The 24139-nt window shown below is 42.5% G+C and overlaps 1 protein-coding gene across 5 annotated transcripts in view; it reads right to left on the bottom strand.

The window, feature by feature from the left end:
* zmym2 (zinc finger, MYM-type 2) overlaps positions 1–21308 on the bottom strand; it is a 44795-nt gene extending 23487 nt beyond the window's left edge. The window contains exons 1-7 of one of the 5 annotated variants that reach the window (XM_080412533.1): positions 21171–21308; positions 8755–9591; positions 6867–7068; positions 6011–6165; positions 4647–4795; positions 3473–3635; positions 1612–1824 (exon numbers count right to left, since the gene is read on the bottom strand). In XM_080412533.1, coding sequence (XP_080268659.1) covers positions 1612–1824; positions 3473–3635; positions 4647–4795; positions 6011–6165; positions 6867–7068; positions 8755–9576 — 1704 coding nt within the window. In that variant the 5' untranslated portion in view covers positions 9577–9591; positions 21171–21308. Of the gene's footprint in view, positions 1–1611; positions 1825–3472; positions 3636–4646; positions 4796–6010; positions 6166–6866; positions 7069–8754; positions 9592–16493; positions 16598–18167; positions 18480–21170 lie in introns of those variants that run through there. The other 4 variants (XM_080412530.1, XM_080412529.1, XM_080412532.1 and 1 more) reach the window with 4 other exon arrangements.
* Positions 21309–24139: the final 2831 nt, after the last annotated feature.

The following is a 24139-nucleotide window of genomic DNA, read 5'->3' as shown; positions in this document are numbered from 1 at the left end:
CACCTGTTTGCCTTACATATGATTTTCCTATTTATAGGAATGGACGGTCTGCCTGCCTTGTGCATTTCCTTCTTTATTTAGGCATGAGGAAATCAGAGACCCTTACCGATTTAGAGGGACAACACCGCAAAGTAATCACCTCAACAGTGGCAGTGAAGTTTACCCAACGGGTGTATGCGATTCGCAAGGATTTTTTGGGACACGCTACGTCCTGCATATCACTAGAGATTCAAGAACAAGAAAGGCACAGCGACAACAAGGCCTTGAGGCTCGTGAGACACACATGACAATAGGCAAGCGAGTGCACAAGCAGAGCAGCCGATGAGCCGTCCGAGTTGGAAAGTCACAAATGTCACCAAATCAGCCAATCACAGTATTGGGGGGGTGGAACATTTCCTTGGGAGTAGCATACATGCGTACCCAGACAGAACCACCCAAATAGTCCATTTTAATTTCATTTTGTTTTATTGGCCCCTCCTGATCTTTACCATAGAATAGAACATCCAGACGATAGTTTGCTGCCTACCGAATAAATAGGTAGTAGACCTCAACACCAGCAGCTGGAATAAACCAGCATTTGGCTAGAGAGAATTCCCCACCCAGTGAAATATAACCAACACCAAAGTCTCCTTCTAGAAAGGAGACTTTGGGAGACAGATATCATTATCAAGACACCCAATAGTTCCCAATGATAGAATATTCCAAGAGATCATGTTGCTAGGCAACAAATACAAAGTATACCAGCCAATAAGGCATGTCTAGTCTATTATTACTAAGCAACAAAATAGTGGGACTTTTACGTGTACCCATCTTTAGTACAAATCTGCAATGCTTGTAGTTCTCCCTCGCTACCTGTAGGTCCACCCTACTTGGTAGGTAGGTTGACCCTTGTAGCTGGGAGGTCCCTCCTACCTTAACTCTTTGACTGCGGACGACGCGATAACGCGTCAAGTGCTACTTTGTCCAGTTGGCCGTCGACGCGCTCGACGCGCTGGACGCGCGTTCATTGTTTAATCTCTGATTGCGCTATGCTGCTTAATATTCAATGTTATTCTCGAGTTCCACTTACTTCACGGACATCTGCATCCGGTTTCATGGCCTGGATTCCGTTTCCGGTTTTTGATTTTTTTCCCCAGTCATTTTCGTCCAAAATAGGTAAATAAACGGGTTTTCACACGGTATAACGGACAAACGGACAGCTTCTCTTCTATAATCTATGGTCTGGGTGACGATCAGTCATCGCCGTCGTGTATCACAACGTAATTTTCGCTGATCAAAACAATCTGGGTGACGTCACATCCGTTTTCATGTTTTTCCTTGTCTAATCTATCAAGTAGGGTGAGAGAGACCCAACGACATGATCAAGCAGTCATGTGCTGCTCCCTAGTGGCGGATTTGTGCTGGGTCTTTACATTATGTCCCCTTAAATTATTTTCATGAGAAAAATTCAAAATATAAAAATAAAAAAACACGAAAATTGCTGGCACTGGGGGAGTACTTTATGAAAATACTCTGGCAGTCAAAGAGTTAAGGGCGATTCATACATAAATTCGCACCGGTGTCATATTGAAAATAGTCAATCAACCCAGTACAAATCAGGCATCACCCTACCTGTTTGAAGTCCCTGATGCAGTTCTGGCAACAGAAGCGTTTCTGTTGTCCGTCCACCAGCAGGAAGTAGTTGGCAGTGGCTCTGCTGGGCAGGTAGTCCCCACACTGCTCACAGCAGTTCATGATGAGCCCGTTGGCCATGCGGTAGCGGTTGAAGCAGCCGTCACTGCAGATCTTGTGGGTCACCGTTTTGAAGCTCACCTCGTGCCGGATCTGACGGGCATCGATCAAGAGGGAAGAAAAGAAGAGAGAATTTTTTTTTTAAATAAACTGTATGATGATAGAATTTACCAAATGTTTAAAATAAATGATGGGTTGTTTATATGAAAACATTTCCATGCACTAACAGGATGGTGAATGGGTGACTATATTTTTGAGGCATGGTAAAGTATTATTGCTTATTTAAACATTTATACACTGGAAGTGCTCCCTTTCAGATAAAACAATGCTATAATCATACATTCTAAAAACAAACAAGCCTCAACGGAAACAGCCAGGGAACTGCTGGGTGCATGTGAAAAGTTTGCATATGACTGGACCATGTATGAAACGCTGGAGGTCATAATGCTGCAGCACATACATGTGGTCTTTAATTGTCACTTATCTCCCCCTTTTCACTTTTCATTCCACTCCTTGTTGCCAATTTTTGATAGATGATAGTTGCATATATGCAGATGTATGTTAGTTACTTGTTCATGCTATGCATGTTATTTAGAGAGATATATACTGTTTGCACGTTACTAACTTGACTTCTTCCTGGGGATTTTGTGCTTCCTCATCCCAGAGGCATCCATTAATCCTGACTATTAGACTGTATTGTTTGCTGTACACCTGTCTCTCTCTTCTCTCTCTCTTATCTCAACCGTTCAAGGCAGATGGCTGCCCACCTAGAGCCAGGTTCTGCTTGAGGTGTCGAAAGGGGAGTTTTTCCCTTGTGGCCGTCACCAAGAGCTTGCTCATGGGGGAATTGTTGGGTCTCTGTAATTTAAAGAGTATGGCCTCCAAACCATGACAAAACATTTGTCGTGATTGGCGCTAAATAAAATTGACTTGACTTGTTGTTTAGATGTTGTTTAATACAGATTGATGATGGTTTGACAATTGCCTGGTATCGTAGTTTCTTTGTTGCACTTAATCGTTTTCTTTGCACTCAATTTGCTTGACCATTTACCCTGTCATTTGTTGACTAGGGTTCATGCCACTTACTCCGATCTTGCACTTAGCAAGTCGCTCTGGATGAGAGCATCTGCTAAATGCCTAAAGTTGTTGAGAGGAATAGGGAGAGAAAGACAGACATATCCTATATAATATATTAAAATTGCCTTAAGGAAGGGCCGGTGGGCGGGTGGACCTCTGACATCACACTCATGTCACCATGACTCAGCCATAACGATATAATGAGTTCAGGAGTTTGCAGCTATGCCCAAATATGGAGTGTGTGTTGTCCAACCTCAATGGGTCGTCAGGGCATCAGGCACAAACAAATCAGCGGCCCGTGATTTTGGAAACAGCCTTTGTCTTACACAGGGATGTAGTGCTATTTGTTTGTGTTTATTTGTGCAGAGGCACCTATGAAGCATGAATATGTGCAGTTAGGTGCCTACGTACACCACTGTTCCTATGGTGGCAAGTTTATATACCTTTAGAACTGACCACATGATGAAATGCTAGACCAGTGGTTCTCAAAGTGGGGTCCGGGAACCCCCAGGGGTCCTTGGGGGGTCCCCAGCTAAATGAGTTCCGCAGTTAAATATATATCAATTTGGGGGTTCTTGACATTAAAATGTTTGAGAACCACTGTGTTAGACTGACTTTATGAATAGTTTGGTCATGTTGAAGTCTCATCATGAGGAAGTCTGACCTCAGTCAGTTTGCCACACACGGTGCACTTGGTCTTGATGGTAGACTTGGGTGGGTTCTGTTTGTTCTCGTAGGCCCCCAGACATCCAGTGCTACAAAACTCCTGGAACTGTTCACTGGAGTCCACCTGAGCCACGATGGTACCCTTCATTGTAGTGATGTCCCTGGAACGAACACACACAAATACACACAGTCAAAATGACAAAGATACGTGTCCGTAATTGATAAATGATAAAACACAGGATCATCGAAACGTAGGGGCCAACCAGGTGTGCATTGAGTTTCTCTCTGTTCTTATGACTAAACATGTTGAAACTTTTCACAGTCACAGCCAAGCTTGTATCATATGAAGGGACAGCCAGAGATAAATGGCACATATTGGAACAACTTTTATGTACCATGTACATGCATACACAAACGTTCAGCACACACACACACACACACACACACACACACACACACACACACACACACACACACACACACACACACACACACACACACACACACACACACACACACACACACACACACACACACACACACACACACACACACACACACACACACACACACACACACACACACCTTTTTTCGGCAGGGCTTGCCAACGCTGAACAAAGTTCTAAGGACAAAACCAATTTATACTTCCCTCTGAATTCTGAATGTTAGACCCCCGCCGTGCCTTGACATAATTTGTCTCTGAGATTTCGCCATCTCTGGCGAAAGACATGGGACAATGTGTGTGCTATCTCTCTCCATTAATTCATTGCCATCTGGCTGTGTTTGTAGTCGCTCAAAGAGGGATTATTCTCAGCCAATGTTTCTTCAAAACTGTCCGTAGTACATTGCTGACAGATTGCGGAAATAAAACAATATAAATCACAAGTGCATCGAGGGTCTGACCTATCACATACAACGTTCTTGTACATCCAAGATTTTCAAACTAGCCGAACAAAGTCCTGAAAGGCACTACCAAACTTCTTATTATGATGTCATTTTTTTTTTCTTATTGACCTACCGGTACTCTAGCCGCACAAAGTTCGTGTTCGGTTGGTGTATGCTGCCGGCTCAACACACCCTAACTGCTGCTGCATGCACAAACCTAACTTTTAATCTCAGTTCAACTGGTGCTGGCAAAATGCCTTAAACATCAGCGAAGAATGAAGTCATACTTTTTACACATGGTGCAGCTCTTCTTAGGGGCGGGTTTATGTGAGAAGGCGGAGAGGCAGGTGGTGGAGCAGAACAGATGTGTTGATCCTTTACGCTGGTAGGCTGTCTGCCCTTTCTTCAGGGGCTTCTTACAATTGGCACAGGTGACCTAAGAAACATATGAAAACATATTTTTGCGTGAAAAACATTTTCTGTCACACAGTGAATTTACTCCTGTCCTGGGAACAGGGCAGGAAAACAAACACATTTGTGTCCACACCAGGTGACAGTGATTTAGTGCTGAAGATGATAGCGATTTTTTTTTTGGGCAATATATACCATACAGTATATACAAAAATACTGTCCATTATATAATAGTTCGTTCCAGGCAAGTAATTTGTTTGGACAAGAGGCATTCAATGGGTGCTGTTGATACTATATAGAAAAACAGCAATGGAACATTTTACTGTAGGGTATGACTCCATTAGCTAGCTAATATTAGCCTACTACAGCTACAAAATCAAAATTGTCTCTCCGAACTGGATAAATAATGTGTACTAGAATTGTATTTTGTACAAATATTATTGCAATATCACACTTGACATTCAGTAAAACAGCATGACCTCACACCGCTATGATTAGCTTAGGCACTCAGACTTGTGCCTATGACTGAATCACAGCCATGCTGATATGTAACAGCACTCCCTCTCAGATTATATTCCATAAAAATAAGTTCATATTGTAAAAGGATTACAGTTTTTCATTAAATGTTTCAGACAGAACGTCAGGAGGAAATCTTTAATTATAATTGATAAAACTCTGCACATTAAAGGATGTGCCATCCTCCTGGTAGTGCTAGAGGCATAATCAAACCCAATGGTCTCCACAGGGACTGGAGCGCCTAAAACTAAGAGGAAATGCCCCCCAGCTTGGAGAAAATTGTGTTTCCCTTTCGGTGACCATGGAGACCAAAGCAAGGGGCAATAGTAGCCCTGGGCAGCTATGCAAGTTTCCGAGAGCGAGTGAGAAAAATCCAGAAATAAAGAAAAAGCATGAGCAACAGTAAAAAAACAAAGAAACGAAGGGGTGGGCTGGGTTTCAAAGTGAGACACGGATTCTCAAATTGGGGTCCGGGAAGTAAATAAATAAATAATTGCCAATAGTGCCAGCGATTTTTCATTTTTCTTACCTTTTCAAGTAGTCACAGAATATTGATATCCAGTATGATCAATCCAGAGATAAAATTCAGAGATAAAAGATTATATCAAATGGGGGTCCGTGGCCTAATGCATATCAAACTGGGGTTACTTGAAATGAAAACATTTTAGAAACACGAAGTGAGTAACAGAGGGTTACAGAGGACCATAGCAAACACAGCGAGTACCTTGACTGTCCTGGGCTGTTGCTGAGACCCCGAGGGAGAGGATGATGAGGAGGATTGGCCGGGAGGTTTAGTGAGGGAGGTGGCAGGAGACGGAGAGTCCACCCCTGTCTGTTTCTGATTGCGAGGGAATGAGGCTGACTGGGAGATCCAGGAGTCTGGACGGACCAACATACAAACACAGTGTAAAATCAGTGCGATGGAAGATGTCACATTTTATTCTAATCAGAACGCTGATGAAAACTAAAGTGAATGTATGAAGTGGGTGGTACACATGTGCATCTGTAAGTAAAAGCAATGGAGTGTGTGTGTGCGTATGTGTATGTGTGTGTGTGTGTGTGTGTGTGTGTGTGTGTGTGTGTTTTTTTTCTATCGATTAGTCACCCCATGCAGACTTGAATTCATGGATATTTTTTTGTTTTTTATTGGCATTCCTAATCCAATAATTTGATGACCGACCAGCGGACCGGTATAGACAGTGGTTCCGGTAGGAGACACAAAGGAGACTCTTTGTGTGTGTGTGTGTGTGTGTGTGTGCGCGTGTGTGTGTGTGTGTGTGTGTGTGTGTGTGTGTGTGTGAGAGACATGTGTGTGTGTGTGTGTGTGTGTGTGTGTGTGTGTGTGTGTGTGTGTGTGTGTGTGTGTGTGTGTGTGTGTGTGTGTGTGTGTGTGTGTGTGTGTGTGTGTGTGTGTGTGTGTGTGTGTGTGTGTGTGTGTGTGTGTGATCTTTGGATGTGTGACTGCATCTGTCAGTTCCTTGAGTGTACATGCACGAGGTTGCTTTCCCCCCCCAAGTCTGATTGTGTCAACCGGGTGCGTGCAGCCGTGCACGATGCGTATAGTCTTTTCAGAGCGTTACCAGTCCTGGCGTGCGTCCCCGTGTCTCCGTTCTGAACGGGCTGTCCTGCGGAAGCGGAGACTCGTCCAGGGTTGAAGGAGGCTGTGGGTCTGCTGGATGAGGAGTCTGCATTCAGGCTGAAAGCCCCACTGATCTGTAAATCCGTGGGGCTGAATGTCCCACTGATCTGCAAACCATTCTCCTCCACTTCACCTTCAGCACCCTGGGGTTATAAAGAACAGGCTAGTTAAGACACCTGCAAAATCATTATTTATATACGGTACTATATCAATTGATAGATAGATACCAAACATATTCTTCAATGATTCTTTGGGGTGGTTGAGGTGCTAGGGAGCATACCTATGTTCCCTCAGCCCTATGTTCCCTCTTAACTCTAACCCTAAACTAAGGGATCATAGGGCTGACCCCGAGGTGCTATATAGCACCATATGAAGAACCAGTTCAGTCTCTGTATGGTTCTTTATAGGTTTGCTATGGTTCTTCAGCTTAGGTTAGGCACCTATAATGGTTCTGTATAGCACCATTTGACAAAGGTGCTATATAGCACCTTTAAGATAGGTGCTTATAGCAGAGAGCCAGGAAATTGAGGGCAGAGAGGTGGAAAGCCAGGTATCCAGCTGAGCCGGAATTGAACTGGAGACGTTGTGATTGCAGTATCAGGTCAGCTACCTGTAGCCCATCGATATACTGCATAAGTCTATAAATAAAATACATTTTTGTCTGTATACGTGAACCTGTACTGGGCACAGTACTGAGACCTGTCCTTGCAGGATACCTTCCTGAGCAAAGCCTAATGTACCAATTCCATGGCATCAGATGACAAGCAAGAACTGGACATTTCTTTCTGGCCTGTTAAGCTCTTTTTCACTTCAGCAGGAGTTTAAGGGACAAACAGCCAGGTTGGTCTGTAGGCAGGGCTTACTCATTAAGCTCCCTTAAAGTACAACAGGAAAAGCTTAGTGTGATTTCTTCTGCTGTAGTAGCATTGTTCATTGTTCACCTGGGAGCCTGTAGAGCTACTGAAATGTGCTGACATGTTCTCTGAGGTTTGCATTTGTTTTGTCAGTTTTGTATAACCTGGTTAACTACATCAACCACTGAAACCCTATAACCCTATACTTTGCCCTTTACTTTTTCCCCTCTACACCAAACCTCTTAAAAAATAGAAAATACCTGCTCTAAAAGCTCGCATTTTGTCACCTGCGAGCTTGAAGTTGTGCTATTTTTCGACAATTGTTTGGCTACTTTTCCTTCCACAATCTTCTAATGCTACATAGTCTGTAACTACGCCGCCTGAAAACCAACCACAGGAAGCTGTCATCTGTTTGTCTTTTCTGTTCGCGAAAATATATTTTAAAATATCTTTCAAATGCATTTTCCCATATCACTTCTAGATTCTAGGCTTTGACTATTTTGATTAATGCGACTGCAAAGGCAATATGTATTCTGCGCATTTTCAGCTTGGCTTAAGCATATGAACATTGAGCCAACAGTCTGTCTCGGGAGACTATGGTTCAGGTGGTTAACCTTGGCGTCACTATTTTGGGCATGTCCCTATTTTGGGCATGTCATTATAGGGACATGTTCAAAACTGTCAACAAACTCACGTGTCGCACAGCGATGCGTAGTGAGCTTGTATATTGACTATTTTCTCTATTTGTCATACAGCCAAATAAATAGGGCTCAAGAGGTTAGGAAAATAATGGTAATATGCTAATAATAGCATATTATAATGATATGCAAAACATAATAGTAACAACCGCAGTGATTAATGATACGTCAATGTGAATAACATGCTAATTTTATGCAGATATGAAGACCTGCTTCTCCTGTTGCCCAATAGAATTGCTCTCCTTCAGAGAGCCATGTGATCGGGTGCTTCTCTCACCGCTACGATGGCTGAAGCTCCACCCTGCAGTGATGTCACCGAGGTGATCTTCAGGTTCATGTCGACCAGCGGCTCTGCCGCCGTCGCCGCGAAAACAGAGGAGGAAGAAGAGGAAGAGGCGGAGGCGTTTCCTGCTTTCTGCCTGTTGGACTCCAGAGTGGTGACACTGGCGATGCGGATCTCAGAGTCCGACTCCGTGCTGCTCAGGGTCACCGCTGCTGCATGGGAGGAGGACGAGGTGGACGAAGACAACGACGGCGCACCGACTGCAGGTGGCGCTGCCGCCGAGGGAGAGGAAGAGTCTTTGTGCTCCGAGGAGTCTTCCTCGTCATCTATGACGATGGGCTCTGTGGTGGCAGCTTTAGGGGCTGGTGACAATGACGACGTTGATGATGATGCTGCTGTGGAGGAAGATGCAGGGGGACTATTGGGGGTCTTGGAAACCGTTGGCGCCGTAGTGACAGCGGCACCTGTTGCCGTGGCGGCAGCGGGGGTTGGGGGCTGGGTGCAGTCTGTGCTGGGCGTGTCTTGGTTTGAGCCGGCGGTGGTGGTCCGAGGGGCCTCCTCCTCCCCGACCAGTACCACGTCATCATCGTTATCCTCCCCTCCTACTCCTCCTCCCTCTCCTCCATCTTTGGCTTCTCCGTCCCCCGTTGCCATGGGAACCGCCTCTCCCAAGGCTTCCTCCACGGGGGCCGCGGTCTGCTGCTGAGAAGCAGAGGAGGAGGAGGAGGGGGGAGGAGTGGCGTCCGAGGGCTCCACCCGCGGCCCTCCTTCCTCTTCTGCTGCCGCCGCAGGCTTGGGTTCCGACTCCTCATCCATCGCTAAGGCAAGCACCTGGTTGACACAATTAAACAAACAAAGGGACAATTAGGCGGAGTAAGCAGCATATGGGCTGAGGTTTGGGGTTAAGGGGTGTGACAGTGCTACAGGGGGCTAAACAGCCCTCCATGGATCAAACGTCTAACTCCACCAATTACCTTACCTGTCTTAAACAGGTGTAGGGGTGTAAAAGTTCAAACTAATCAATGTAATCTTTAATAACAATAATTTTATAACAATAATTGATGAATAAACAATCCTTATTTTGGATGTCATTATAGGTAAATAAATAATTAAAGTAAAGAATTATTAAAATAAATAGATAAAGTAATCAATAGAATAATCGCTAAGAAAATAATCGATAGCTGCAGCTCTAAACACTAAACAGGTGTCATTCATCATACAAAAGATGAGTGTGAGTCGACGAAGGCATGAAAGGGTCTGGTGGGATTTGATGCTAGGCTAGGACAGGACACACGTACTGTGGATGAAATACATTTTGATCTGTTTGTTCACGTCCGTACTGTATATCAATACAAAGTCAAGGGTAGGAAACCTGCACAATATTACGGACATAGGGTAGGATTCATAAGTGACATAGAGTATGAGTCTATTTTACTCAACAGGTAATTCTGTGTCAGTCATTGAACAAGCCAATATGGCCAAATAATGGCTTAGCAACTAAAGCTCAATTCATACTCCGTATTACGACTGTGTCGCTTCTCGCTCACTGACAAGAACAGATTTTCAAGCCAACGTGTTGCATGAGGACAAATTAAGCTTGAAAAACATTTTTTGTTGGTAATGACACAATCATACTAGGGAGTATAAATTACGCTGAAGCCCTATAGTTTGTCATAATTTGAGGGAAAAAGGGCAAAGTGAGCAAATGGCAGCATTGACTCTACTCAGGCACAGTGTTTGTACCTGAATTCCACTGAGATTCATGTGCCTGACCTTTGCCATTTTGTACACATGCATCTGATTAGGGGATGTTTTGTCAAGCGTAATGAGAAAAACATCAACTTGGGACAATGGTAGTAGACCTGTAAAGCCCTGTTAAAAAAGCATCGGTGAGGTTAGCGGTGGCACTTTCAAAATAACCAGTGCCAGTGATACAGGCCTTTGTCACCCCCATCATCACTAATATTCCTGCAAACTTTCATGGGTTTCTGAATATTGGAACATGGTCAAAATGTAGCAAATGTCAGAGAGCAAAATAATAAGGAAAGCCTACAGATACCAAAAAAAACCCGAAAGCAATAGGAGACCTAGCACCTGCGATGCTTAGCCGGCAGCCGCCTAATAAACACCATGGGGACTGGGTGGCCACCTCCCTTAACAAAAAACTCACTCCATCAAAAACAAATTCACATATTGCTGGTGACGTAAACCCACAAGATAAGGAGAGGGAGAACACAAAGATTAATCATAAAGAGATCTGATCAGGCATGTGCATCACACAGCTGCATTGAGAGGAAATTTGCAATGATTAGCTAAATCTGTTTTTAAAACAAATACCCCAGAAGCCTGTACTGGTGGTGACTCAGTCATCACTACACTTTTACAGGAAAACTTAAAACTAAGCAATCTTTGTGCAGTTTACAGTGACTACAATGTACACAAATCCATAGCAACTTTTTCCTCTATCTCCAGACAGGAAACCAAGGGAAGAGAGAGAAGAGACAAGGGGTCGGACCTGAACCCGGCGCAAGGTGTCGGATTTCCTCACGCTCATTCAGATGGTCTGTGCATTAACTGGCCGAGCCACCAGGCACACCAATTGAGCATCATACACATTGCATCTCTAAAATGAATCCAACAATAGTTGGTAGTGTGGAAATGTTCATAAATTAATTTGATCATAAACATATTAAGACTGTCATATGCCTTGCTCTCCCTCACTCATCCTCCTCCACTTTTCAGAGTAGGCTACTGCACCTTTCTAACCCTCAGCTCCCCATTCATCCCTCTCACCTGCTTCCACCTTTCTCATTCTCTCTCACACCACCTTCCCCCTGCCTCTTACCCATTTGGTCTACCAACAGGTTCTCTGTTGCCAAGGGTGACGGCTGAAGCTACACCTCGGTTGCCGTGGCAACCATCAGCCTGACAGCCACAGGGACATGTACTCTGCGCAGTGTTGGTGCTGCTCAATTAAGTTGTTTGGAATCGTGCATAACGTAATTTTGGTCTCCACAATTAATAATAATAGGATGTTTGCATGTTGATTCTAAAACAATTCATTTCATTCAGCTTGCAGGGTAAATTGAGTAACATGTTGATATCAGATCATTTTGTCCCCCAAATCAATGCTAATAATAATTGTGATTACCAATCAATAATAAAACAATACAAATAAAAGCCATTGTGTTGTGTAACCTGTTTTCTAAGGTGGTTTGTGATATGGAATTAAATTTTCAAGCATCTGATCTTAGGAAGCTGGTTTCCAATACACTGATATGAACACCTGACTGACCTTAGTCTTTAGGTATAGTCGTTAGAGTCTAAAGGCTAATTTATAGTTTGTCTCACAACCCTTTTGATAAGTGTTGCATAAAAAACATTTTTTTCAGTTGAAAATGTGCCATTTTTGTTGAGCGAATCAGCTGAAAATACACATATTTATCAAGCGCAGCTTTAATGTCGAAACATAAAGGCCACAAAGCAAAGTATAACTTTTACATTGTGCTCTTGCTAACCAATCAAACAATCCATCCATCACACAGGAGCTCTGACATACAGTGCTTTATAGGTTAAAATAAATAGGTGAAATAGCTCTATATTCTGATAGCAATCATTGCTATAGAAAGATAGAGTATTAACAAAATTGGAAAACTAACATTTAAGCTGTGTGGTTTTCTCTCCTGATTCGATACAATTTCTGTTCATCAAAGAGCTGTAGAGATTGGGACTTGGAATATAGAGGAATTACAAAAGCATATCCCCCCAAGATACAGGAGTTTCACTATTATAATATAATCACTATTATATATTATATACTATATATTATATACTATATATTATATTTGTCAACACCATTCAGAAGCTTTACTGGAGCATTCTAGCATTATGACTAGCGTAGTCACAATGATTTTTCACCAATTCATTCTTGTGCTCTCTGTTCAGCTGCACAATAATTAATTGCTAAGAGAGAATAACTATTAGCCAAAGTATACAATAGTGATACTCGATGTTTTTCATGCAGGGATTTTAATATACACTGACCAGTAAGTAAAGCAGGGGGGGTATGGACAAAATCAAATATCACAGTATTTCTGACCAAATATCTTGAAATCAATATTGTTATTTGTGATGTGACGATATTGTGGGGATGACTATTGGTGCTTTTTCAAAATAGTTACACAATGAATGAGATTTAAAAAAATCCCAGATAGTCTCTTATCATGATATTGATATATTGATATTGGCCAGCCCTACCATGAAGACCCAATGGCACAATAGTCCCCAATAAAAACAACCCTATTAGTAAGGGTGGAGATCATACATATTTATTGATAGCGATCACCTTATCGATCTTGCTTATCAATTAGAGTTCTTATCGATCCCACTCTCGAGCTTTTTCAATTATTTATATGTTTGTATATATTATCATCATCATCATCATCATAATTAAAGTGGTAGTTCAAACCCAAAATGACTTTTTTCTATCGACTAGTCACCCCATGGAGACTTGACTGGATCATCATGGATATTTGTTTTTTTTTGTCGCATTCCTAAGCCAATAATTAGATGACCGGCAGCGGTTCCGGTAGGAGACACAAAGAGTCTCATTTGTGTCTCCTACCGGAACCGCTGCCTACCGGTCTTGCTGGTTATCAAATTATTGGCTAAGGAATGCGACAAAAACAAAACAATATACATGAATTCAAGTCTCCATGGGGTGACAGAAACAAAGTAATTTTTTGGGTGAACTCCCTTTAAGGCAAGTGACACATTTTTCATTTTGAAAATAATATTGAAGAAACTGTTAATTGGTTATCGACATTGTGTGTACTGTTACTTTAAAGCCCAATTGTATACTTCTTCGTACGACAGTGTCACACACCCAAAAAAGGCAAGCTACAATCTTAACACACATCGCACTGCACCTCGTTGTGAGCTTGTAGATTTTGGTGTTTCTACCTGCAAACAGCCAAAGTTATCGGCTTGAACTGATGCACAATGCTCAGGTGCGCCAGTGATGTAGAGAAATACAGCCAAACTTGTTTTTAGGGCTTTACTCGTTCAGCCGCGATCCACCGCTCAAGCAAATAATGACGCAAGCTCGGACCGCTAAACTCGATAAGAAGATCGATAAGCCCAAACCTTATCGATACCCGCGGGTCTCAATAAATTCAGAATCAGGTATGTAATAGAACCGGTTTTCAATCTCCATCCTTATTAGTAAATCTAGTGACCCACTTAACTTCTGGACTCGGTACCGTTTATGAGAGGAAATAACTTAAATCTGAGCAACTAAGAGAATGGTAAATTTGAGGTCGAGTTTAAGTGTAGGTGAGTTATGTAAAGTAATACTCGCGCAAATGTCCTTCAGAACAATTTTAGGAACACCACAGCCAATCCAAAAAGAGCACACACACACACACACACACACACACACACACACACACACACACACACACACACACACACACACACACACACACACACACACACACACACACACACACACACACACACACACACACACACACACACACACACACACACACACACACACACCTATTACTATTAGGTGTTCTTGAATTACAGGTTGAGGTGTATATGGGAGAATTTCTAACATCACCTTCCATCTATGCCCTTGAATCTCAAGTGCATTGCCTGCAACACTTGCCCTTGAAATGTGCATTAAAAGTATTGAGACACACACAGCCTTAACCTATTGATAAGTTATTATGGGATAAAATACCCTACCAATTGTACAGCTGTATTGACCCTCTCCCATCCCACCACTATTTAGCCTTTTTGCTTTGGCCTGACAACCATTGCAAAAGAAATGACATCGGTCAAAGACCTACAGTAGTCTAGACAAACCCATCTTAAAACTCACTTCAATAGACTGGCTGTAGTATTATGCACTGATGTGTTTTTGACCTCCCCTTCTCTGGTTGACTTTTATGTTTCTGTGGCTATTTTTAGACTTTTTGGCTGTCAATTATTTGTATGTATTTATTGTACTCTTGTGTTAATTGACTTTGTAACTGTTGAAGGTGTCATTTAAAAACATCAGAACATCATCAATAATAATACAATAAACGGTACGGTGGCATATTTAACGGTACGGAGTACAAATATTTAGCAAGCCTACATGTAACCCTGCAAATAGAAGAGAGTAATTATGCATATTATAGCAATGTATAAGCATAGATTTCAAAGTTCTATTCTAAAATTACTCTGTAGGACATTCCAGCCAGAGTGGACAAAAAACTGCTTTTTCTTTTTTTTAAACAAAACAAAATCCACAGTTTTTGCACAGGGACCATGTGACAGGAAACCAAATCTGAAGCGGGTGATGTTCAAGATCACTGAGCAGTTCTCGACTGTTAAAAAAAGAAAAAAAAGACTAACCCAGATAGAGTGACACTGTTTCCTTGGGCATTTATTTTTTACATATAGGCCAATATGGGCACTACATTTAAGAAACAACGAAACTTTCTGTCTGGTAACAGTATATATGTATGTATGTATCCATGTATGTATGTATATACAGTATAGTTGTACCACTATCACTACTGTATCACTGTGACATCCATAACATATTGTGCCCCTCAATGTTAAGCCCTCCCAAAAAAGTTACACTCTCCCCTAATCTAAATAGACCTGCAAGGCAATAGTTCAGCCTGGAACTATATTGCTTCAAATGGGGAATATGTGCAAAGCAACGGACATGATGGTCACAGTAGACTAGAGAAACATTACCTATAGTCTAGACTCAGTTCACTTCAGACTGCAATGCAGAGCTACGAGGCAGCTTGCGTTCACGTTCAGTCAATGTCTCATGTGAAATTACAAATTAGAGGGGACATGGCCTCAGAAAATAAGCCCTGACAAGCAACCTTAAATGTATCAACATAACAAACTGTGCACAGTGGGCTAGTGCTGGGGGGCAGACAGAGTGTACCTGTGCAAAAACCCACCGGATAAATGGTTAAATGGCAGCGCCGGAACAAACCTTGACCACATAGCCTAACCAGCAGCATAGGTGCACCCCTCTACCTTTCCCAGCACACATCAATTTGCACCATCAATCCTAAATAAGATATATAATCATGTAATATACATGTAATAATGAGCATAGCACACACGCAGATATTTCAACTAGGTCTATGAAAACAAGCCCAAAAGAAGCGACTAGGCCACATGAGCATTTTAAAATAGTCGATCTACAAGCTCACAACGCGATGCGACGCGTTGTGAGCTTGAAGATCTGCCATTTTTCAAAAAAATCTTGGGGAAAAAGTGAAACATTTTGAATATTTGTTTTGGAAACATTTTAACACTAATCTGGCACTCATACACACGCAGATGTGCGCAGTTTGCGCAAAGTATCATGCCCCCCCCTCATCTAGATATTAAACGTTGATGATGATGATGATGATGATAACATCATGATCAAACGCGTATAATTAACATTATATAAGACGACGTTCAGCTGGTAAGTGGTGCGTTAATGCGCAGCCGGTCAAATAATGACCCGTAAAGTAAAACCAGCTGATGAAATTATTATGAACGTTCTGGTTATCTGCGAATGCAACTCACAAAAACCTCAAAGGGTAAAAATAAAAAAATAAATAAAAAAAAAAGGCAACATATGTTGACTATGCTGCCTCCAAAAGCCAATACTGTGTACTGTCTGTCCTAGAGTCTATTATACAGATGGAAATCCTGCCTACCACGTTTAGGACCACTGAACCCCCCTCCAGGCCAGGCCAGGCCGTGCCCTTGATTATGAAGCGGGTTTGAGGCTCCGCTCCATGGCGAGTGACTGAGGACCACAGCTACACCACACAGTGTTGCCATGTCGGCTTATTATAAGCTAAGCGACTTTGAGCCTGTTTTTCTGTAAGGTTGCTTGTACAAATTGGTGGTTGCGTTTTTTTGGCCTCGTTTCCAAGTGTACTTGCTTATTTAGGCTTGCAGCTTGCTCAAATATTTTCATGAAAAAGTTGTGTGCCAGGGAACATTTGTTTGTTAGAATGTTTCAAAAACATATTCCAAATATTCCACATTTTATTGCAAGATGCAACGCGTTGTGAGCTTGTAGATTGGCTATTTTCAAAACCTCTTTCGATTAATAGAACACACAGGACCCCAATGGAAACAAGCCATAGTGCTTTCTTGGGTTTAATCCTTTTGGCATCCCTTTGTATAGAACTACTTTCTGTTTTTTTTTTTTGCAAACTGCTTAACAAAGTACAATGAATCAATCCATTCAAGTAGCCGATACGGATGCATTTAAGTTTAAAAGTGCTCATGTGGCCAAGTTACTTCTTTTTGTTTTCCTAGACCTGGTTGCTTATTTCTCTCACAAAACCTGGCAACACTGCCGGAGAACGACCAGCCCAGGCAACCTCTCTCCTTTAACAATCTGCAAAACTTGGTCCAAAACTTTAACACTGATAGGAACAGACCTGGACCCTAAACTAAGCTCTACCCGACTCAGCCCCCCCCCCTCTGTAATTCGGGCAGTGGGGTAATACATTGGACTGGAGAGCCAATTTAGGAACGGAACGGAACAGACTGAACCACGTTCTATTCCGTTCCGTACCGTTCCTCCCACCCCTCGCCTTCCTCTCTCTCCGCACGCAGCCATTGGATTAGAAGGAGAGCACAGAGACTGCGCCATTGTTAATACTGGGGAAATTGTGCATAAGTTATATATTCGCGACTAAAATCCTTCGGAATAATGCTTTACCACCAACAACGGGGTTATGTCAACAACATTCTTGCAGCATCAACAAACAAAAAAACGGGTCTCAAATAAAATTACACAGTTTTCCCCCAAGAGGAAAAGGTTATTGTGAGTGCCCCCCCCCTCCCCCATGTTCATATTTGTATTCATTGATTTCCTTCTCCTACATGTTGTTGTTATGTAAGGAACAGTCACACACACTGTGATTTTAACATACCTGTGACGTTGTGTGCTTTTTAATTGGAAAGTTACCCCAAAAGAGACCACCCTGGGCAATCAAGTGGCAAATACCCGTGGCTACCACGGGGGGCGCCCGCACTCCCTCCCCCCTCACGTTACATATCATATGAACTACCTTCATTTGTGTGTCATGGTTGGGGCGGGGGGGAATGGTAAACAAGTAGCCTTAACGAAATAAAATAAAGCCGCAAGCAGTCAAGCCAAGAAGTTAAAGTCGACACCGGCTATGATTTGCCCCCCACCCACCCCCCTCCCGACAGAAAGCAGCACTGCCTCACGTCCGCCATTAGAGAGCGAGCTAAACAATACGAGAGACCCGGAGGCTAATAGAACCCAACACACACACGCACACACACAGCGGTGAGGAGGAGGAGGAGGAGGAGGAGGAGGAGGAGGGGGGGGGGGGGGGACAAACCTCACAAATTAACTGTGGATTTCCTCATGAAAACGTGTCTTCTCGAACCTCACGGGACTCGCGCGTGAGTCTCAGGACACCCGCCCGCCGACCCGTACAGTTGCTGAAACTTTGACTCATTAGAAAAAAGCGTTAAAATTGGGAATTTGAAAAAAAAAAACACACAACGTGTGTAGGGAATTCTTACCGGAGGAGGAGGAGTAGCGGCTCGCAACGATATAGCGCCACTTTTGTGCCCGTTGACATTAATCCGGCGAACAACGCATGCGCACCACCACCAGGCGAGAGAGAGAGCCCTCAACCCTCTCTCGTTTTTCCTTCGCCGCGCATGCGCAGAGTGGTCAATCAGGTTCGGTCGGGGTATCATAATGATAACCGGAAGACTCGCCCCAAAACACGCTCGCCCCCATATTTTCCGCGGACCGCTGTATTTGTTTTACCGAGGATAAGGTTAGAAATAAGTTCAGGTAAGGTTAGATTTTGGCACCATTTTACTGAGGTTACGTTTAGAAATAAGGTTAGGTTTGGGCATAGTTTTGAGGTTACGTTTAGGAATAAGGTTAGGTTTAGGCAGTGGTGTGTTCTACCCATAGACTGTATAAAAATAATGGACGAAGCTACGCCATTGGTTCACCCTGGGCAAGACCTGGGATGTTGGTTGTCTAGGAAGTTGACAACCGGAAATTGTTGAATTTGGCGGAAGTACCGCCCAAGGAAATGACGTTGATGCTTTACAAATCTGTTAACATTCTGAGTGAAATGAAACGAGTGTTGTGATTGGTCAACTCTACTCTACTCCAGGATCCACTCTTTTGGACTCCTTCTTAGGACATGATCTGACAATAGCCTATGCCTCCTACAGACTACGGTACAGCAGCTTTAGCTTTGTAAAAGGTGTGAATGGGGCAGCCAATGTATCACTGGCTGCGGTATGAGGACGGCGGTATGAGGACGGCAGGACGCTCACCGCCAAACCTGTTATGCATAGTAGCCATTTGGCTAGCCTACTTGGCTGGTCTAGGGGGCGCGCGTGTGCACGCGCATGCACCGTACTGTGGCCGTGCGTGAAGATGTTACTGGCCAAACGCCGTCCTACCCCGTTTGGCCTCCATGACACCACTGACCGTAAATGAAGCCGATTGTTCAGGAATTTCAAATCCGCCATCTTTCAATATCGCGTCATATCCTGCAGAATGCAACCAGACCAGTATTGGTTGGATAGCTTGTCAATCAAGAGCGGGGGCGGAAATGAATGCTATTGGTTGTGTAGCTTGTCAATCAAATCATCCCGCCCCTCCTAGAGCATAGCCTACTTTATCGTCAATTTAAAAATAAATGGGACAATAATTTACCAAAACGCATATCATGATGATTGAAAGGAGACTTTAAACTAGCGACTGGAAGCATATATTATTTATGACAATGTTTATTTAGGTAATAAAATCAAGTCTAAAGTTCGTCAAAAACCCATCCGCTTGCACTGAGATAAATTCTTTCTGACACCAGCAGGGGTAAAACAGCAAAACTACAGGCCATTCATATGAACTGTCACTTGAACTCTCTTCCTTATTCGATTAAATCTCAAAGCAGGAAGCTGGGCCCTTGGTTCTACCGTGTTACGCTATACGTAGTATGTATGACGTGCAATTTAAAAAATAAATAAAGCATAGCCCTCTACTAACCATTTCATCCATTGACCACACGCAAGTGTAACCATGGCCACGCGCATGTCAAGCATATTGTATGCCCTCTGAAAAAACCTAGAACACACCACTGGGTTTAGGCATAGTTTACTGAGGTTACGTTTGAGAATAAGGTTAGGCATAGTTTACTGAGGTTACGGTTAGGAATAGGTTAAGGCATAGCTTACTGAGGTTCCATTTACGAATAAGGTTAGTTTTAGACATAGTTTACTGAGGTTAGGTTTTGAGAATAAGGTTAGGTTTAGGCATAGTTGAGGTTGCGTTTAAGAATACCAGGTGGGGACCGTTCCCAGGTCGCCGGATTTGCCCCGGGGCGACTGTGTTTTGGGGCGAGTCTTTTTGTATTCGGTCGGGGTATTATAATAAGGCTGGCAATTAAATGTACCCTGGTGAAAGTACATGTGTCTTAATGACGGCTCGTGCACGCCGTGTCTCGTTACATGTACGCACTTTGACACTGTTTTTGTGGGTTATTCTTATATTCCTGGCGCTTTGGTTGTGGTGGAGCACAACGAGGTTGTTGTTGCAGTCTGAAATTTATACTCCGTAGTACAACGGTGTCGCTTCCGAATAAGAACTGATCTACACAAGCTCGCAGCGCAGCTCTTTTATGCAGTTTTATGGTGGATCGTAGGCTTGGCTATCTATAAATTGACGTCTTCGTAGACTTGAGTTCATTTTTTCCAACACTGGAAATACAACGTCTATACGCACACACACAACACACACACACACACACACACACACACACACACACACACACACACACACACACACACACACACACACACACACACACTTAACTGCAATGCTGATGTTACATCAGCTTGAAAAGAGGCAAACACAATGTTTTAACTGACATTTACTTGATCTCCAATAATTCCAAGAGCTTATCAGCTCCCCCAACATTGCTCATCACACCCTTGTTGCCTTGTGAATGTGAACAAATAAAAAAACACACACACACACACACACACACACACACACACGTGTGTCATACGTCAGAATCCGTTTTAAGACCGTCTAGATCTGCTCCTATTGTGTTAGATTCGTTGCACATTACGCAACCGTTTTGATCGAGGTGGAGTTTAGACCATACATTGATAAACTGCAGACAGCAGGGCAATGAATGTACGTCCAAGAAAAAGTGAAATGTGCTGGATTGGAGGGCGACTAAATATGGCGGATCAGGTGCGCTATTTATGCAAGATAAAATGTGGCCGTTTCAAGCAAGGAAAGAGCAAACCATTTGAAACCAGGCGCTGCGCTGTTCAGTTTATGGTAATTTCTCCAAACTTACCGAATTAATGGTGAATTGAAGGATATTATAGGCTATACTTTCATGTCAACATGATAATGTGCGCCGAGGTGCCAGATCATCAATTCTTGGCTGATTGGTTCGGATCCGCCCAGTCCAATCCAAACCTGGACGTGATCAATAACAAAACAATTCTAAAACTGACCATGGACTCCAAGGGAAACACAGCCACATCCTTTGATGAATCTTACTCCTCCCAGCGGTGCTTGGTGGGATTACTGTGTGTCTAATACAAGGCTCTGCTGTGTGTTATAGCGTGTGCTGTGTGCGTGTGATTATTTGTGAGTGTACAGTATTTGTAGGAGCTGGAGGAAACACTGTAGGTCTACTAGAAGATAGAGAGGGCTATAGGAAACTATCTATCTATCTATCTATCTATCTATCTGTCTGTCTGTCTGTCTGCCTGCCTGCCTGCCTGCCTGCCTGCTGTGAGATCTTTCTTTCTACAGTATCTATATACCGATTGATTGATATATTGTCTGCCTGCCTGCGAGATGTTTCTACTGTAACATCCTCCATTCATTGATTCATTCACCCATCCATTCTGGCTTCCGGCCAGTATAAAACACTGGTGATGGCCTACAAGGCAATCAAGGGCATGACACTGGCCCCTTACCTTCAGGTCATACCCCATCCTGGGCTACTCCCTTAGACCAGCTAACACAGGAAGTCTATTGGAACCTTCCCTAAAACACCCTGGCCAACACTCCACAGTCCAAACGTCATAGACTCTTCTCCCCACTGAGCTGTGGAATAAACTCCCCCTCACAATCAGGACTGCAGAACTCCCCATTTTCTGCTGTAGTCTGAAAACTCACCTCTTCAGACTCCATCTCACCCCCTGACACTCCTCTTTCTATGTATCCCTTCTTGTCACCTATTTTTATCATTACACTATGCAGATACACTATTGGTTACTTATTCACATGTTATTTTAGATTCATTTTTTGCATGGCCACAAATGTGTTAAGACATATGCTAGGTTTCATGTTTACCTGGAATACTAGTTTCCTTGAAGCGCTAAATTGTTTTCTTTGCACTGTACGTAGCCTCTATGACCATTTACCCGGGAGTTTTTCTGTCAAATATGTTTTATTAAGGACATATTATAAAATGTTATACAATTTGTACAAAATGTACATTATTTTTTTTCTGTAACAAAATCCAAAGAAAGAAAACCCTGGTTTGTTGACAAGGGTTCATGCCATCTATTCGGACTTTGCACTTGTAAGTTGCTCTGGATAAGAGTCTGCTCAATGCCTAAATAGTTCATTTTAATCTATCATTTCACATCCATCCATCCATATTTATACTATTCTTCACTGAGATTTGTGCACTTTAAATCAAATTGGACGGTGAAGATTCAGACTGAGCATATCCAGTATTATTTACATTATCTATAACTTTGATATAATACTGTAGACACCAGAGAGCTCAGTGAAGCATCTCACATGTGCAGTATGTACTATATAGTGTAGGCAGTATAGTGTACACTGGGCATTTCTTCAGTGAAATAGATAGGACAGCGTAATAGAACCACATGAGGAAGTCTGTAAATGTGGTCCTGAGGAATGTTGATGGTTTGTGTTAGTATCTTAAAATGTGAAAGCAACTAGGCATATCACATCTTTGGATGTTTAAAATGCTGCATAATTGAAGAAACAGTCGCAGGAATACAGCTCCTACATGGTTTTGCTCTATTAGCTCAGTGGTAAAAATGTCAGCACTTATGCAGGAGACCCAGGATCAAATCCGAGGTAAAACAGGAAAGTTACATATTGCAGCTTACATGTTTTAGTTATCTTTCAGGCAGTTTTGCTTTATTTAGCCTGGACAGTAGAGCCACGAAATGAAAAGGTCATGAAACCCAGCCAAAATGGTACTGAAGACAGATTTATACTTTGTTTCTACAGCGGTCCTTCATTTGAACCAAATTAACCTTGGTGTCCCTATTTTAGGCACATTTTCAAAACATTAACCCTTTTTTCCTAACTTTTTCAAAAATAGTAAACGCATGCATTGCACCGCGACGCGTTGAGAGAGCTTGAAGAACAATTATTTTTGCTATTTGTTGTATGGCCAAAGTATATAGGTGTATATATGTGTTTATATTTGATTAAATACAGTGTATTTTGACATAATTACATAATAAAACACATGATTTATTGATTGTCATGCTGGATTCAAACCTGTGTTGAATATGAATGTTGTATAATCTTAAAGTCCCCATTCATCTACCATTATATTTTCTATTTCACCTCCTAGTGCGTTTCTCGAGCATTCAATGTCAAGATCATAGAAACATTGCCAGGGCACATTTGAACCTTGCCATCCTTACTATAGGTTGTTGCTTGCAATGTTATTGATCTAAGAACTGAAACATTTTCTGGGTTTGTGTAAACTATGTAGGCTAAACAAATTAATATAAAACACAAGACAAAAATGGTTTAATAAGCAAACATATATATGTACAGAACATTTTATTTAAGACAAGACACCCTCATGGTAAAGGAGTTTCAGTCTGCATGGTATTCAAGAGATTACCCTACATATTCATCCAGTCTCACCCATTAATGCCTCTACAAATATCAACCTGGCATATCAGCGTGCTTATAAATTGTTCATCAGCATAGGATTGACAAATGATTTATTATAAAACTATGTGAAAATGAAATGAATTCCAGCAAGGTAAGAATTAAGAGACACGCATACTAGCTGTCATATTAACTACATAAACTCTAGCATCCCAATGCTGGGCTTGTCATGATAGGAGGGCATTCAGCAAAAATGGCTGATCTGAAAGCTCACGACATGTCCCGACGCTACTCGTGAGCTTGTAGAGCGGCTATCTTTGTCATTTGATGTACAACAAAGTATATAGGGTAAAGTAGTTAGGATTTTTTGTTGTCAAGCATTGTTTTCTTATGGGGAAAAAAAAAAAAAACCTGGCC

Source organism: Gymnoscopelus braueri (genome assembly GCF_963280865.1).
Source record: "Gymnoscopelus braueri genome assembly, chromosome: 18".
Taxonomy (NCBI): Eukaryota; Metazoa; Chordata; class Actinopteri; order Myctophiformes; family Myctophidae; genus Gymnoscopelus; species Gymnoscopelus braueri.
Note: the sequence above shows the minus strand (reverse complement) of the source record. Positions and strands in the feature narration are given on the sequence as shown.